General features: G+C 40.8%; 6 protein-coding genes across 6 annotated transcripts; 5 read left to right on the forward strand and 1 right to left on the reverse strand.

The window, feature by feature from the left end:
* The first annotated feature begins 659 nt into the window (after window positions 1-659).
* LOC108098763 lies at window positions 660-1,557 on the forward strand. The gene is made up of 3 exons (XM_017201894.2): window positions 660-779; window positions 851-964; window positions 1,259-1,557. Exons 1-3 carry the CDS (start codon window positions 695-697, stop codon window positions 1,555-1,557), a joined length of 498 nt encoding a protein of 165 aa, XP_017057383.2. The 5' UTR covers window positions 660-694.
* A 1,142-nt stretch (window positions 1,558-2,699) lies between these two features.
* On the forward strand, window positions 2,700-3,390 carry LOC108098762. Its single transcript, XM_017201893.1, has 2 exons — window positions 2,700-2,804; window positions 2,860-3,390. The coding sequence occupies exons 1-2, from the start codon at window positions 2,700-2,702 to the stop codon at window positions 3,388-3,390; spliced, it is 636 nt and encodes a 211-aa protein (XP_017057382.1).
* A 412-nt stretch (window positions 3,391-3,802) lies between these two features.
* Window positions 3,803-4,435, forward strand: LOC108098761. Its single transcript, XM_017201892.1, has 2 exons — window positions 3,803-3,907; window positions 3,956-4,435. The coding sequence occupies exons 1-2, from the start codon at window positions 3,803-3,805 to the stop codon at window positions 4,433-4,435; spliced, it is 585 nt and encodes a 194-aa protein (XP_017057381.1).
* Window positions 4,436-6,532: 2,097 nt separating this feature from the next.
* On the forward strand, window positions 6,533-7,203 carry LOC108098759. The gene is made up of 3 exons (XM_017201891.1): window positions 6,533-6,754; window positions 6,816-6,983; window positions 7,042-7,203. Exons 1-3 carry the CDS (start codon window positions 6,533-6,535, stop codon window positions 7,201-7,203), a joined length of 552 nt encoding a protein of 183 aa, XP_017057380.1.
* A 2,206-nt stretch (window positions 7,204-9,409) lies between these two features.
* Window positions 9,410-12,757, forward strand: LOC108098785. The gene is made up of 4 exons (XM_017201920.1): window positions 9,410-9,702; window positions 9,954-11,663; window positions 11,723-11,919; window positions 12,110-12,757. The coding sequence occupies exons 2-4, from the start codon at window positions 10,056-10,058 to the stop codon at window positions 12,531-12,533; spliced, it is 2,229 nt and encodes a 742-aa protein (XP_017057409.1). The 5' UTR covers window positions 9,410-9,702; window positions 9,954-10,055; the 3' UTR covers window positions 12,534-12,757.
* A 195-nt stretch (window positions 12,758-12,952) lies between these two features.
* Window positions 12,953-14,570, reverse strand: LOC108098806 (alkaline phosphatase, tissue-nonspecific isozyme). Its single transcript, XM_017201947.2, has 2 exons — window positions 13,223-14,570; window positions 12,953-13,167 (listed from the first exon to the last, which is right to left on the reverse strand). Exons 1-2 carry the CDS (start codon window positions 14,568-14,570, stop codon window positions 13,073-13,075), a joined length of 1,443 nt encoding a protein of 480 aa, XP_017057436.1. The 3' UTR covers window positions 12,953-13,072.
* Window positions 14,571-15,457: the final 887 nt, after the last annotated feature.

A 15,457-nucleotide genomic window follows, 5' to 3' on the forward strand; every position in this document is an offset into this window, starting at 1 on the left:
TAGTGCTCTCATTGGTTCGAGTTCAAATGCACCCGAAATCGCCAAGAACACAACAGGTGTTCGTTTTTTTTGGCCATCTTATCTTGGCCAAAATAAGTTCGCTTTGCACTCGTTAAGTTCAGGTGAACTGGCTACTGAATTATGGCCCCTAATTAAGGTTCTATTGGCCATGATTCATTTAGTTTCCGGGGACGCTGAAGAGCAATTAGGTTTGCCCTTCCATGACTAACTATTTTCACTATCTCAAATGTTCTAAACAACTCATTAGAATAATTTAATCTAATAAAAACAGTGTTTACCACATGGATTGCGAGAAATCTACTTTTGATAATCATCTAAATAATGAAGTACCTATTTGGGTGCAAAACTAAAACGTAGTTCAACCCCCAAACATTCTCACGTTTTTTGCAAGTATTGCTTTTAATCTAATTCATAATGATTAGCCGAACCAGAAATTTACGTATGATGCCTCTGAGTGCGATTAAGACGTAATGAATGCCATAAAAGCAACAAAATCAAACGTAATTTTGGTGCAAACGTTCAAAGCCCAAAAGTGATTAGATTATTGGACGAGTGCAAAAGAATCAAATTGGGCAGTTCAGGTATAAATACCCCGGCGATTAGTGAATCTTAAATCCAATATTGAAAGTGCTTTCAAAGTGAACACAAGCAAGCCACCAAAAATCTTATAAAAATGTCCAGCTTCAAGAAGTTCTGCCTCTTTGCGATGATCCCTCTCATGTGGACTTTGGTTGCAGCCAACACGCCAATTAGACAATGTAAGTCGGATCTAGGAATACTCTTGAGATGAACCAAATATAAATTAAATATTTGTTTCATATAACTTAAGGTGCCGACAGCAGCTATCCCCAGCCTTTAATGGTGCAAATCGACGAGTGTGATGAACTGCCTTGTGAACTGTGGAAGGGAACCGAAGCTAAAATTGACATCCAGTTTGTTGCAAGTAAGTAAACTTTTTAATTCGAAAGGGTATTTATTATAGATCCAAGATTGTTTGAACCCAAAAGTCATTGACGCTTTAATTTAAATTCCATCCAACATTGAGCTAAGTAATGCAAATTAATTTAGAAAGTTCGAATAATGTTTTAGTTGATTTCAAATGGTGTTCGTTACTCTGTTCTACTTTTCCAATAAATTTGTATAATTTTTAAAAAAATGTAATTTATAATTTTATTTACATACAATTTATCCATATATGTGTCTTAACATTTTAATGATTAACATTTTTCTTACCTAGCTCGCAATACTATGCGTAAGTTGTCGGCCGAAGTTCACCTTACCTCTTTGGGAGTAACCATACCCTATGATTTGGAAGCCTCCCGTGGAAATGTGTGCGACAATCTGCTGCATGGTGCCTACTGTCCCCTGGATGCTGGCGAGGATGTGACCTACCAGCTGCTCCTGCCAGTGGCCAACAGCCAGCCCGAGGTTCCCACTCGCCTGGAGGTGCGACTCCTGGACTCCGAGGATGGGAACCGCGTGGTATCCTGCTTTCTGGCCGACACTCGTGTCAAGAAGCCAAGTTCAAGAAAGTAGAAGAAGGTTCTCTTGGAAATCAGATTATTATAGTTTAGACGGAGACATTGCATCAATGTTTCCGCACTCCAAGCATCGAACGATGCCAATTAATAGCGCGTAAGCTGTTGGCACTTAAGCCCGACAAACACTATTAGCAGTTATGAATAAATAATTAGGGGAAAATATTATAAATAATCGATGTGAACGGCTGAGTTAATTACCCAGTGGAGAAGGGGGGCACATATGACACAAGTGGGCGTGTGGGCCAGACCTTGGAGGCTTAGCCGGACTTGGTTCTCCGCCCTCGAGGGCGCCATGAATCGGCTTAATTAAATGACGCAGAAAATTACGCAACTCCGGAGTGGGAAGATCCAAGCGGAGGAACAAAGGGGGAGGTGTTCAGCAGGTGGGTGGGTTTTTTCACCCTACTCTCACATCACACAAGATTTTAAAGTTTGTAACGCTCTGTTAGCCTCCATTTACACGCACAACTCAGCTGCTATGGCTTCCTTCCGCCGCTGAAAAGCTAATTGGCTTTCCAACACTTTGGAGCTTCCTGCTGCTGATGGCGTCTAATGAACAAGCCCCGATGGCAGCACATATCCGCCGGTTAGCTAATTGAGTCGTTCACTATGTAGGTGGTGACACATAGCCGAGAATTACAAATTGGTGACTACCAAGGAACACAAATAGCCAATCGGCTAAACACAACATTTAAGATGTTCACAAGTGCCAGAGACAAGTGTACTTTTAGCAAAAAATACTGTAAAAACATAGATTAGGAATTTAGAATGTCAAAAGACTATAAAGAGTCTGAATAGTCTAGAAGGACATTAAAAGTTGTATTTTCCACTCAACTCTTAATAAAACTATTTTTTATTTTTCTTTAAAACCACTAACTACATGATTATTACTATATACTTACTTATTAAAAGCCAAACAATGACTGGAAATAAAGCAACACTTTATTATTAGAACCAATGCCAATTTGAGCTACACGTGTTTAGGTGCAAATGCACGAGTGTTTAGCAACCAGAACCGATCCCAAAATGATAACATTAAGTCAAATTATTTAAGAATTAAACAAATGGATGGCTCTTAGTTTGGCATTTAGTTGTCTAGCGATTAAGTTAGGGGACCGTTTATACGTTTGTTACAAAATGAAAGTCAGTCAGTTCGGTTGGGTTTTGGCTTTAATTCAATTAGCCATCGATGTGGTCGATAATACGGATTCGTTTTTCGAGGAATTCAGTTCAAGTGATAGGGTAAGTTTTTACCCTAGAGCTAATTTAGAGTAAATTTAGATTTCGTACATTTCAGAAAGTTGTGGCTTTCATTAGGAACATTCATGTGTTCGGGGAGTCGAACTACATGAAGGCTAAAGCGGAAATCAGCGAAGATCGCACCCACTTTGATCTAAGAGTTCAAATGGTCCACGAACTGGGAAGCAATCATTTGGTAATGAATATCAAGGTGCGCGTGAAGCCCGATGGAACTAATGTTTTTATCCAATTATTTGAATTGCGACGGATTAACTTTTGTGAGTTTCTCAAAGAATACAACTCGAATCCGGTGATGAAAATGATGTTTAGGAAAAACATGGCCTTGAGCGAGTTAATCGAGTGCCCCGTTCGAGTGGGAAACTATTCTTTGTTGAACTCCGATGTGGCCGGAAATATTCAAGCAGAAGGGGTACAGAATGGCACCTACAAGTTCTTTGCCGAAATAGTCGAGGAAATCGGAGAGATTGCCAAAGTATTTGCCTTGCAAGTCACCTCATCGGTTTATGTTGTTAACAAGGAAGTTGAGTGTAGAGTTCGTAGGAGTGGAATTGAATGTGATGAAATCTAAAATTAAAAATCTGAATACATGGATTACAAAAAACTATACTTATTAAAACAGAATTTATAAAACAAATGCATGGAATGAAAAAAGATGTTTAGTTTTTTAACCTCTGGAAAAAACAGGAAAGTTGTTGTAAATGGTGTAAAAATTATATTTTGTTAACTACAAATTTTATAACTAAACAAGTATCACAATTTTAGGGTTAAAAAAAATAATACAAAAAATCATATGGGGTTATACCTTCCATATACTTTTATTTATATTAATACAAAATTTGTGGAAAATATTATTAACGTACTCGATCATAAAGGAGTTAATGACACAGAACGACTGGAAATAGGGTAATTTAATTAATGGTTAACATTGAGCCTCAGTAGCTTTTGTATCATGACCACCTGATGGAACTTTTCATTGCGAAATGAAATTCGTTCAGATAGCATTGCTTTTTCCGCTGTTTTATATAATCGATGGCAACACAACGAGTTCAAAATCCCTTTGGGATGAAGACGAGGAAGCTGTTCAGGTATTTAATACATTTTTTAGGGATGGATCTACAGTTTTCCCTTTGCAGAAACCCATACTCCGTATCCATCACATCAACATCTTCGGGGATTCTCGATATATGAAGGCTGTAGCCTTTATAGACGAGACCCGCACCCAATTTGGCATATCGATTTGGCTGCGGGAGGAATTGGGCAGTAATTTCCTCACCTTCAACATAAAGCTGCGAGTGCGACCGGCGGAAAAGAAGATTTTCGTGACCCTTCTCCAAATGCGATCACTGGATCTCTGTGGATTCTTCACTGAGTTGTCGGGAAACCCGATGATGAAGTACTTTCTGCAATCGCAAATGCAACTCAGCGATATTATTGCATGTCCTGTGCGAGCGGGAAACTATACTTTGAAGAATGTGGCTGCCAAGGATATATATCCACAGGTTCTGCAGAACGGAACCTACAAATTCTTCGTTGAGGTGATTGAGGCAACGGCCGAGAAGGTTTTCGCCTTTCAGGTGACCACAGAGATTCGAGTTCCAACTGCCCCCAAATAAACATTGCATGAGTGTCCGCCAACAAAGGATGTGTGTAATTACAGGATGTGTGTTTTTGGGTTCACCCCCGTCTGCATTGTAAGCGGATTGCTGTCCTTTCGCCCTCGAAATTTTCCGCAATTTTCCACCGCCTCAGTTTTTCCATTGTGCGTCATTCTCTGCGAGGCAGGGAGCATATTGAAAATCGTTTAAAGCGCCGTCCAAGTGCATGGCCGATTATGGTGATTATCCTCGAACAACAGGGACTTGCGTGCGTGCATGTGTGTGTGTGTGGTTTTCCGGATTTCCCGCGGGATCCTTGCGGTTTTCCCCCGGAAGCCATATGCGCAATTCTGTTATAATTAATAGAAAAACAATATGTTCAATGGCCAATCAATAAGGGAAACTCACCCTTCTCTTAAAAACCATCTTTGCCATAACTTTGGTAAAAATATTCAGGTCGTAAGCCACTAAAACCCTTTTCCCAAGCTAACGTGTTGTAAAACGTTGGTAATACGATATTTTAATGGAGCTTGAAATATTCCTGCCACCGTTAATTAAAGTCTGTAATGCGGTTTTCAGCGAGTATTATTTTCCAAGGCATTTCTTTTTTTTACCAGCAAATAAAAGGGGTTGGCTGACAGGGGTCACACCCTCCAATTGGCATTGCCTTTCTTAACGCACAATCAAATCACTTTGCGAATTCAATTTGGCAAAAATAATGTGAATATATATCTTGGCAAATGGAAATCCCAAATTTCAATCTCAAGGAAGCGAGGAAAATTCCAGCAAGTAGCTGAAAATACTTGGGGGAAAATTGGAAAGGGGGCGGCACTCACGTGAAGTGCCAATGCCTGGTATCGAGTGTCGAGTGTCGCACTCATGTGTGACCTTTGCAAATTCAATTTGTCGCCTTTTTATCTATAAACATTTTCTATTAGCCTCGGCTTTTCAATTTCAATTTGGCAACAGGGCGAGGTCAATAGCACACACACACTTGGTTTATTCACACAAATTGCTGTTTGGTGGGGAAATACTTGAGCTAATCCAAAGGGACAGGTCAACGAAATTAGGGCTTCTCGGGCTTTTTTCTATTCAAGAATTGATTTAATCAAAATGGATTTTGAGTAGCTCTTGGGGGAACTTTAAAATGCAACTTGGAACCGACGACCATCGGGTGATTTTCTGGCAATTAAAAAGGCGTTGAGTTGAGCAATTAAACACACGAACCTGCCTCAAAATAATTCACTAAAATAACGCAATGTTGCGTAATTCGTCTTCACAGTTTTGTAATTAAAAGCATTTGCATAAGAATCGCATTGAGCGACGGAGGGGCCTCGGGCATACTTTCATGCCACTCTAATTAAGAACTGCCCTCGGGGCAGGACTCCTTTTCTTTTTTAGTTGGCCAAAAGGACTCGGCCAGAGGACTCTTCCCCTAAAGGTCATCAACGTCTCCGCTGAGGCGACTCCAATTCCCTGGGTTCCAACTGGGAAATGTAAAATGTATGTATGTTCACCCATGCTTTGTCAACGGCGTTTTGTTCTTCGCGTGGCGAACAGGAAGTCTTTAATGTTGCTGCTGAGTGCCTTTCGATCGGTCGAGTATGTAATCGAAATTAAGTTGTTATGAATTTATAACTTTGTACAAAAAAATATATATAAAAATAGTTTTAGAGTATTTAACTGGTTAATCAGCCAAAAATCACTAAACATTGTTACAACCTGTTTCACTATGAATTGTTATTTAACTTCCAAAATATGCCTAAACGATATTGCTTTTAAAGTTCGATCGTTCTAATTATTTTTTAACCATGAGCAGCCAACCACATCATTTTTAAATTGTTAAATAAAACAACACTGAATATTTGCATGTCGAAGTCTCTCAACCATATTATACCCATTAATCATATTATACCCTATTATACCATAATCTTTTGATGTGCGATACTTCGGAACTTATGTTGAATAAGTGGAAATACACTTACAAATTTCCCAAGTACTTCTTACAAATTTTTGCCCGATATACTCGATTTCTCTAGGAATAGAGGGTAGAAAAACCGAATGTCTCGTTTTTTGTAATACTTTGCTCAATAAACTGTGAACTGCTGGCCAACAATGAAGCTTAAATACATTCCGTTCGCAGTCTGGCCATTTTTGGTTGTAATATCGTCGCTCTACAATGCAAATGCTCTTTTCAAATTTACAAATGTCAAGTGCAAGAGTTACAACCAGTCTTTTTGCGAGTTTAAGCGTTGTGAACTGAAGATCGTGGATCGCGGAGTTGTGGGACTCTTTTTACATGTCAAAGCAAATCAGCTGCCCATCAACAGTGTTACGGTCTGTAAATTAATAATTCCATATTGGTATTATATACTTTATTATGTTTAATCATTTTCAGTGCGCTCTTTCCTTTTTCCGAAGGTTCAGCGGCTATAGGCCATTTCTCTACAATATAACCTTTGATGTTTGCAACTTCCTCAAAAACCGAAAACGTTATCCCTTCGCCGATTTAGTATATGATGGTATTCGAAACTTCAGCAACGTAAATCACAGTTGTCCCTTTAATGTTGGTATTAAATCTTATAATCTTTTAATATATGAGATATATGAATATTTATTTTTAGCACGATATAATCGTTAACCGAATGGTTCTGGATGACAACATGATAGTCAAGGCTCCCGTGCCAAATGGTTTCTACAAACTGCAATTTATCGTCAGGGCAGATGGCGATTGGCGGGGAGAAGTTGAAGTCCACGCTGAGGTCAATTGGGGATATGGCAACTGATATTCTGGTTTTAACAGACGGACCAGTCCATACATAGAAGAAAAACCCATTAAAGGTAACTAAAGTTTAAAGCTTTTAGTTTAGGTAACTAAGCAACTAAGTCAAAATGTGTTCGAAATAATTTAAAATGTTTATAATTACACCTTGCTTGCATTTAAAAGAATAAATGTTTATGTTTTATTTTGAATTAGAAAAAAATATTTAAAAATATTGACATGTTTATGATATAAATATTGTTTTTGTACTGCAATGTAATTTGAATTATTACGAACGGGCAAAGAAATCGTAAATCCGTGTTCAACAATCATATGAGCCTAATTAAGAGGCCATTACCCAACCCTCGCTGTGTAAACAGACACCGGCGACCGCAAGTCAACCAACTGGTGGAACAACCCTCTACAAGGAAAATTTTCCGGGGGAGGGGTTGGTGTTTTACACAACAAAGAGGGGAGGGGAGGGGGAGGGGGAGTGCTGCGAATTGTAACGTGTGTAATCCGACACTCGGCAGGGAAACCACCTGGGCAATTAGCCCGGGAAAATCTCCATGCAAATGAGTGGAAACTGCTTGGCGCTTTCTCGTTAAGAACATTTCCTTACAAAAGTGTCAGGAGCAGGAAAATCCACAAAGGCCGAAGTTATGCTAATGAGCCCCTGACAAGCTGACAATTAGCCGAGGGTCCCGGAAAAGCCGCAAACTGAAACTTGTTGACCTCGTTGCCCCAAACAAATCTTGGCCAGGCTCAAAACTTAATAAGCCATTTTTTTTATGATACTTCACTTTTGCCTTCTTTAGTCAACTGGGAAGCCGCTTTTTTATTCGCTTCTGCCACGGAGCATAAAAGTTCGTAATTTAATTTCAGTTTATTAGTCGGAATTGTTTTTGGCGCTGCTGCGAATGAGGCAACTTCTGGTGGCGTCGCGACGCAGCAATTTAATTAAGTTTTTGTAGACCGTTTCTCTAATTAATTGCATTCAGTTGCAATTGAAGACATGGGAAAATGTGCGGGTGAACAGGAGAATGTATGTCGTTATGATTTAAAAAGGATAAACTTTTGTTGTAACAAAATATTAAACCGTCTAACAAATAAAAAATTATGTCACAGGTTCTAATAAAAATATAAAAATGGTTTACTGGCTTAACATTAAAATATGTATCTCTGTTTCGCAAAAACAATTTGTAAATGTAATATGTAAAATATTTTTTAAAACATAATTAAATAGTATAAATAATGTAATAATGAACAAGAAAATGTATCAGTTTCTAAAATATTTTACTATTACTTTATATGCTACACAATATATTAAAAAAACAATTAACTCAACAAAAATACCTTACCAATTTATAAATTCACTTTGTATCCCTGGTTCGCTGCCACCGAATGCCTTAATTTTTTTGGCCAAGAGCTGACGCCATTTTGGAAACTCGTCGCAAATTAAATGGGGAGCTACATTAAATTTTCAAAACCACAAAAAGAATCCTTTGGTTCTTAAAATGTCTGAACAACGCTCTGACAATGGGGATGCATTGGGGCAAGGAAACGAAAGGAAAGGGGCGGCAGAAGCAGAGATAAAAGGCACCTGCCACTGGCAACAAAAGGCGCACTCACCTGCCAATGCCGCAAGGCAAATCCCCCCAACTTGCCACCGAAAAAAAAAGGAAAAGGAAAAGAGAAAGGGGAGGAGTGATTGGGAGGGGGAAACTCCAACGCAGTGCAATGAAATTCTTCATCTGCAATTCAATGACATTCCATTCCGGACTTTTAGAGCGAGGGGGGCGTGGCATGGCGTTGAATGCTGCCAATGAGCGTGCCTCCAACGGAGCAACAGATGATACAGTTAAGCAGCGCCCCCTGGTGGACCTGCAACAAGGGGCGTGTTTGCGCATGCGCTTTCTTGTTGCGTGGGTGTTTCGGGGGTGGGATTGTCGAGCTATGTCATCCCGCCCAGCGAATCCCGTAGCAGTCCGCCCGGGATTCCGCCGCAAGGTGCGAGCGAGAGCCGCACATCCCGCTCAACAATGCGGCCTTCTCGGGTGGCCAACCCACTGGGCGGTGGGTGATGGGTGGTGGGTGGTAAATGATGTTTGTATTATGAGTGTTCACTCTGAGCCGCCTTTCATTGGCTTCGCATTCAAACCCAATTTCAGTTCAAAGCATTGCGACAGGTGACCGTCCGCAGTTCAGTTCTCTTTGAATCCTGCCGCGGTTCAGTTGCGTGTCACGGGAAGTCCCTTAGTTCAGTGGAAAGCTCGGAAAAGTTTCTATGGTCGGGCAATGGAAAAGGTGTCCCTAAATTAATAAAAAAATGTATAAATATTTAGAACATATTGAACCAAACTAAAATCTGGTAAGATAAAAATAAAGCAAGTGAAGTGACTAACCTTAAAAAATTAAAGCACATAAAATACAAGTTCTTGTCGTGTGAAATTCAAAAATAAATCAAAGTGCTATAAAAATACAAAAATATACATATCTGATATCAATTTAGGTTCCTTATAAGGTAAATTATAATACATATGTATCTTCAATTCTGTGTTATACATTTTTGTTTATAAATTATAGTTTTAACTGTTATTTTTAATAGCTAGTATAGTATAGTATAGGGTTTTTTTTATTTTTTTTAGTACATATTCAAATGTTTTTAAGCTTATTTAATTTTTATTGATAATAGATATAGAATCGGATAATCAAAATAAAATGTAAACAAATTGAACAAGTTCCAACATTAATTTACATTTAATTTACGTTTAGATCTTAAATTTGCACTTTATTGTACGAAGAAAATATTGAACGCAGGGCTTCAAATGAAAAGCCAAGAAGTTGACAGCAAGACGCAGTAGAAAAGGGAGAAAAATGATGAACATGAATCCGCCGACGCATCCCCATTCCCATTCCCATTCCCACTCCTTATCCCATTCGCACCCCAATCCGCATCTGCAACAGTTGCCAGTGCCCCTGCAGCATCTTGGGCATCAACTTCACCAGCAGCAGCAGCAGCAGCCACAAGTTCCCGGTCAACTGATCCAAAGTCACCAGGGAAGCAGTCACTTTGTGGAGTGTCGGGCATTACCGGCAATCAACGAGACATTTCCGCAATTTGGCCAGCATCGTCCGGCGATTTCGCTGCTCTCCCCTTTGGATCTTTCCCTTCGAGCGGCGGCAAATGTGGTGCCAATTACTCCCCCCTCGACGCCCTCGCCGCCCCGCAAGCGTCAGAGATTGATGTCCGAGGAGAATTACCTGTGGCGTCCGCACATGACGAGTCCTGCAGCTCCTGCGGCAGGAACTTCTTCGCTGGTGGTGCAACCAATCAGTGGCTACTTTCATCATCATCAGCAGCAACAGCAACAGCAACAGCAACAGCAACATCTGCAACAGCAACAACAAGCAAACCAGCAACATTCTTCACAATATTCCGCAATACGCAACAGCAACAACATTTTCGAGGGAGCTTCCTTGAGTAAAAGTCATTTTCACGGGACGAAAAATAACTTTGAGCAAATTCCGGCGGGTCAATCGAGCGTTAGTTCGCCCATTTGCGTGGAGGATGAGACGATTGTGCTGACCGAGGACGAGGATGAAACAGTTGTGAGTTCCCATGACTACAATGAGTATGCCACGGATGCGGAGGAAGCAGACGATGAGACGCTGCAGGTTCAACTCAGCGAAAATGGAGGGGGAAGGGACAAGGAAGTGGATGTGGATGTGGATGAGGAGGAGGAGGTCTTCGTGGATGTCCTGGGCAGCGATGATGATGACGAGGATGAGGCGGCAGTGGACACAGCCACAAGATTGCAGAGGCAAACTCAAATACAAGAGACCACCGCATTGAAACGCAATGAATTGCTGTACGAAGATGAGGAGCTGCATAACCAGGCGGTGGATGGTTTGGCCAGACTTTTCGACCGGGATTTCCCGGAACCAGTGGTGGAGATTAGCGAACTGGCGGAGGAGCAGAGCAACAGCGGGAAAACCTACACGGATTTGAGTGGCGTGGCAACGGTGGAGATCAGGGATACCATCTCACCAGGAATGGCGGCTCCTCCTCCTCCTTCTCCTCCTGCTGCTGCTCCTCCTGTTCATCCAGTTCATCCAGTTCCTCCTCCCATTCCGGTGGCTTCTCTACCACCAAGTAGACCCCATAAAACGGAAAGAAAGAGATCGAAACTAAGGAAGCACACGGCCATCGATGAGGAGACCATTAGTCCAGTTTCTGGGACAATTATTCGCAAATTGCGCGACGATGAGGAGTTGGTGGTGCGCAAAGGCGACATTGATCCGGCTTTCAATGTGGTCGAAATCACCGAGGAGGCCAAGGCCATCTTGGCCAGCATCGACAACAAGATTGGCGACTATCTCTGCCAGCTTTGTCGCACTGTCTACGACGATGCCTTCATGTTGGCCCAGCACCGATGTCCTAGGATTGTTCACATTGAGTACAAGTGCTCTGAATGTGAGAAGGTTGGTGGTTTAATCGAAGGTGTAGGTTATATGGGGTCTTAAACGCTTATTCTTTGCAGGTCTTTAATTGCCCGGCCAATTTGGCCTCACATCGCCGTTGGCACAAACCAAAAGCGGATGCAGTTGGTGGTGCAGGTAATCCCAACAAGAAACGTATAGTTGAGAATGGAGATGTTAACCAGGAATCTGGAAGGACTGCTGACGATACCAGTGATGGCATATATCCTTGCCATATATGTGGAAAGACATTTAGAAGGTGAGTGACTGAGTTATACTCAAGAATTTATCTGCACAATTTGTGTAAAATAATATGATGAAAAGGAGTATCTGATATTAGATGAATAAATGGAATATAAACTATTAGATTTCATTCTTTCTTTTCTTAGTTATAAATATACATTAACTGATTTTAATATATAATTTTAATTAATATATTCCTTTAACAGACAAGCTTACCTGAAGAAGCACCAGGCCTCCCACCAAATGCTGGACAACCTGAAGAACCTTGACTTCTTCAAGGCGCAGCAGCAGCAACTCTCCATCGGTGGCCACCAAATGCCCGATCATGTCCAGCTGCAGCAAAACCAAGGACAGGCGGTCCCTTCTGCAGCTTCCTACGCCTCCCTGCCACGCCCACCGCAGGGAATGCCCATCTATCCGCCGCCAAGTGGCAAGAACTATGCAACTGGGCAGCGCTTTCCGGGATTTCCCTTCCAGCCCTTCGACCAGCGGAGATTCTACTCGCTGGGGGAATTCTACCTGTCGCAGCACTTGGAACGCTCCTCAGCTTTTCAGTATGTGCAGGCCAATCACCTGCGGCAACTCTCGAATGTGGCACAAACGCTGATGCCACCGATGCCCGTCAAATGACCCAATCCCAATACGAATGTCCTGCGGCCCGTGCCACGAATTGCTGCCACAACGAGTGCAACGGGCAATCCTGCTGCGGCAACGGGAAACAGGGGACAAGTGGCAGCCACGGCAACGGTGTCCTCCGGCGGCCACGCCTTCAACTGGGTGGCTCCCTCGTCTGCAGGTGCAACTGCAACTCCGGCGGAGAGTGCGACTGCAGCTGCCACGGCAACGAATGCAGATTCCGGCGGCAATGTTATCATGTGACTTAACAACTATTAGAAGCATTGAATCAACGATCTCTAGTTAAAGTTTAATAAATCAATCAAAAGATAAAGAAACCATTAAATGGGGTGTTTTATTTGCAGAAACAAATTTATTTTTAACCACAAAAGATTCTTGTTTTTTGGTTTATAGGGGATTTTCTTAAAAACAACTTTTAATAAAAGCCTTTCAGCCTTGAAATATTTACACATAATTTAACATTTCTTTGGTTTGGCCTCCCTTGATTTTTTTTTCAACAGCAAAAACTATTAATGAGTACCTCCTAAAATATGTTAAGTTTTTGGACTACTTTTGCTAAGGACATGGGAAACAGCATGTGCAATGAAGGTTTCTTTTTGAACACCATGAAAAATGGAAGACTTGGGCCCTGCAAAGTATACAAAAATTACTTTATAGGACATGGTTTCAAGAAATTTACTCACCAATTGCAAAAAGTAAGCTCTCCGAAGGCATTTGGTAAAGTGTTTCCTGTATTTGAAATTCCGCCTCATTAAAAGTTTCCGAAAGTTGATTAATTGTTTCTGTTTCTTCGCTCATATCCAGAATTGGTTTTGGATAAATGGCATTAGTCAAAAGAACTAAAGTAAGGGTATCCTCCTCTCTTTTAAGATTAGTCAAAGTTTCATTTAGAAGTTGTAGTTCCTTTCTTTTGTTCATGCCCGATTGAATAAACTGTTCAACAATAAGTAGATAGCCTTGATTTTTCTTCTTCAGCACTTGTAGTGATTTTTCCACCATTAATTTAAGACTTGGTGCATTGGAATTTCCACTTAAGTCTCCGTTTGCCATTACACCAAACAGAAAGTCAAAATTGCTGGCATTCAAGGACTCCAATTCATCAGCTCGCTGAACCAATTCAAATTTTATAGGCTTAACTTTGCTCTCCTTGAGTTTTTGGTTCCTCCACTCTTTAAGTAAATTGCGTCCATCATTGGATTCGCAAAGGAGTTCATCCACAGGATCTGATATGGATTTGGGCACTAGAGAACTCAGCATTTGTCTGCCACCTCCGATTATTACATTCAGGGATTTACCAGTTTCACCAGTAATCAGTTGACGAGCTATATCCTGACAACCTGATTTTAAGGATCCCAAAGGCATTCTTTCATCGCATTCGTAGTTGCTGTTTGTGTTTCCTAAAGCAGCTCCTGTGGATCCTGTAAACCTTTGAGTGGTAACAAAACCAGTTAGTAAACCAGCCAATTGTGCCTGGCGAAGAACACTAAATGGGGTTTCAGTTTCGTTGACTAAGTTACCACAATCTGGTTGAGCTTCTGGGATTTTATCCAAAGGTATTCCCGTCCATAAAGATTTGGCAACACTTGAAATCGGGCAAGGAAATTGTTGACTACAGGTGTTTTTCAATCGAGCAAAATGGGGAAACTTATCCCAAACAAAGTTGGTATTTCCATTGCTTAAATCTTTACCCGAAAACCGATAAGCAGCCAAATCTCGGCCATCGACACCCTGAATCAGAAATATTCTCAAATTTTTGGGATAAATAGGTCCCCTTGGAGTTCTCAGTGCCTCGTTGAGCTCATCAATGCCTTTGTCATACCAGATTTTCTGCGACGATGCCACCTTGTCCTTCCAATAATCCACATCCGCCACGTTGGCCACCTCGTTATCCACTTCGTACCTGGTCATAAAGCCAATGCAAAGCAAAGTGACCAAAACTGTTATTAAACACGTTCCGGCCACAATGAACACCTGCGTTGATTTTAGCCGAACTTTTTGGCAAAACTCTTTATTCCGTTTTGTGGTTACCATTGCAAAGCTGTGGCCAAAACTGATTCACAGTCGCTCTCTTCTTCGGATTTAATCGTAAACAATTTTATCTGCTATCTGTTTTTCGAGATAAGGTTTGGCTTCGTCTTAAAGGTCTTACAGCCCCCAATCGTTGGCCGTTTAGTTGGGTTTAAGTGTAGCAATTAACCCACGTCATGAATTATAAATGCACTAATTGGCGTGTCAACTAATGCAAAAACACACAGAGAGAAATAATTACTATGCTTTAGGTTGGATGTGTAATCAAATGTTTTTACTGATTGTGTTTAATTATTTATGCGTGTTTATTAATTGGTGTTATTTATTTATTTTTTTGGGACTTTAGGGATGAATTAACATCCACTTTAATTAACATGTCATGATAGAAAACCATTTTTATTTCGCATTAATTGCTTAATTTTATTATTTCGAATATTACTAATTCCTTAAATAATAAAAATAACATTTAAAGATTTAAAAGGAATTCGAACTTTTTATTTGTATTTAATAATTTTTTTTGTCTAGTACGTCTCCTAGATTTTTTTCTGTGCATGGCATTCCGAATTCCGAGTTCAACTGCTCGGTTGAGGGGTCAAAAAGTCTCAGCTTTGGTAATTAACTATATCCCACATTCGTGGGCCACAATTGATTTGTGAGTTGGTCTAAAGCAGAAACTTGTCAGCACAATGGTTGGCCTCTTGGCCCCTGGTAGATGGCAAATACTAATTGTCATTTGGCATTCAAATGACGTTTTCAATTTCCACCCCGTCCGACAAACTATTCCGCTTATGGATTCTCGCCCAATTAAATTGGCTCACACAGTGAGTGCTGCGACGGTTTGTTCATTTGTCAGTTATGCGAATGCGAAATTCTTGCCTCAATTACCTGCC

The sequence above is a fragment of the Drosophila ficusphila genome, unplaced genomic scaffold (genome assembly GCF_018152265.1).
Source record: "Drosophila ficusphila isolate 14025-0441.05 unplaced genomic scaffold, ASM1815226v1 contig_791, whole genome shotgun sequence".
In the NCBI taxonomy this organism is placed as follows: Eukaryota; Metazoa; Arthropoda; class Insecta; order Diptera; family Drosophilidae; genus Drosophila; species Drosophila ficusphila.

Excerpts from the sequence above, each read along its gene's own strand:
- LOC108098785 (XM_017201920.1), top strand. The coding sequence starts at position 10,056 with ATGATGAACATGAATCCGCCGACGCATCCCCATTCCCATTCCCATTCC. Across the intron at positions 11,664-11,722 it reads AGTGCTCTGAATGTGAGAAG|GTCTTTAATTGCCCGGCCAA; the intron begins GTTGGTGGTTTA and ends TATTCTTTGCAG. Across the intron at positions 11,920-12,109 it reads TGTGGAAAGACATTTAGAAG|ACAAGCTTACCTGAAGAAGC; the intron begins GTGAGTGACTGA and ends TTCCTTTAACAG.
- LOC108098762 (XM_017201893.1), top strand. The coding sequence starts at position 2,700 with ATGAAAGTCAGTCAGTTCGGTTGGGTTTTGGCTTTAATTCAATTAGCC. Across the intron at positions 2,805-2,859 it reads AATTCAGTTCAAGTGATAGG|AAAGTTGTGGCTTTCATTAG; the intron begins GTAAGTTTTTAC and ends CGTACATTTCAG.
- LOC108098761 (XM_017201892.1), top strand. The coding sequence starts at position 3,803 with ATGAAATTCGTTCAGATAGCATTGCTTTTTCCGCTGTTTTATATAATC. Across the intron at positions 3,908-3,955 it reads AAGACGAGGAAGCTGTTCAG|AAACCCATACTCCGTATCCA; the intron begins GTATTTAATACA and ends TTCCCTTTGCAG.
- LOC108098763 (XM_017201894.2), top strand. The coding sequence starts at position 695 with ATGTCCAGCTTCAAGAAGTTCTGCCTCTTTGCGATGATCCCTCTCATG. Across the intron at positions 780-850 it reads CAACACGCCAATTAGACAAT|GTGCCGACAGCAGCTATCCC; the intron begins GTAAGTCGGATC and ends ATATAACTTAAG. Across the intron at positions 965-1,258 it reads TGACATCCAGTTTGTTGCAA|CTCGCAATACTATGCGTAAG; the intron begins GTAAGTAAACTT and ends TTTCTTACCTAG.
- LOC108098759 (XM_017201891.1), top strand. The coding sequence starts at position 6,533 with ATGAAGCTTAAATACATTCCGTTCGCAGTCTGGCCATTTTTGGTTGTA. Across the intron at positions 6,755-6,815 it reads TGCCCATCAACAGTGTTACG|TGCGCTCTTTCCTTTTTCCG; the intron begins GTCTGTAAATTA and ends AATCATTTTCAG. Across the intron at positions 6,984-7,041 it reads ATCACAGTTGTCCCTTTAAT|CACGATATAATCGTTAACCG; the intron begins GTTGGTATTAAA and ends ATTTATTTTTAG.
- LOC108098806 (XM_017201947.2), bottom strand. The coding sequence starts at position 14,570 with ATGGTAACCACAAAACGGAATAAAGAGTTTTGCCAAAAAGTTCGGCTA. Across the intron at positions 13,168-13,222 it reads GAGCTTACTTTTTGCAATTG|GGCCCAAGTCTTCCATTTTT; the intron begins GTGAGTAAATTT and ends TATACTTTGCAG.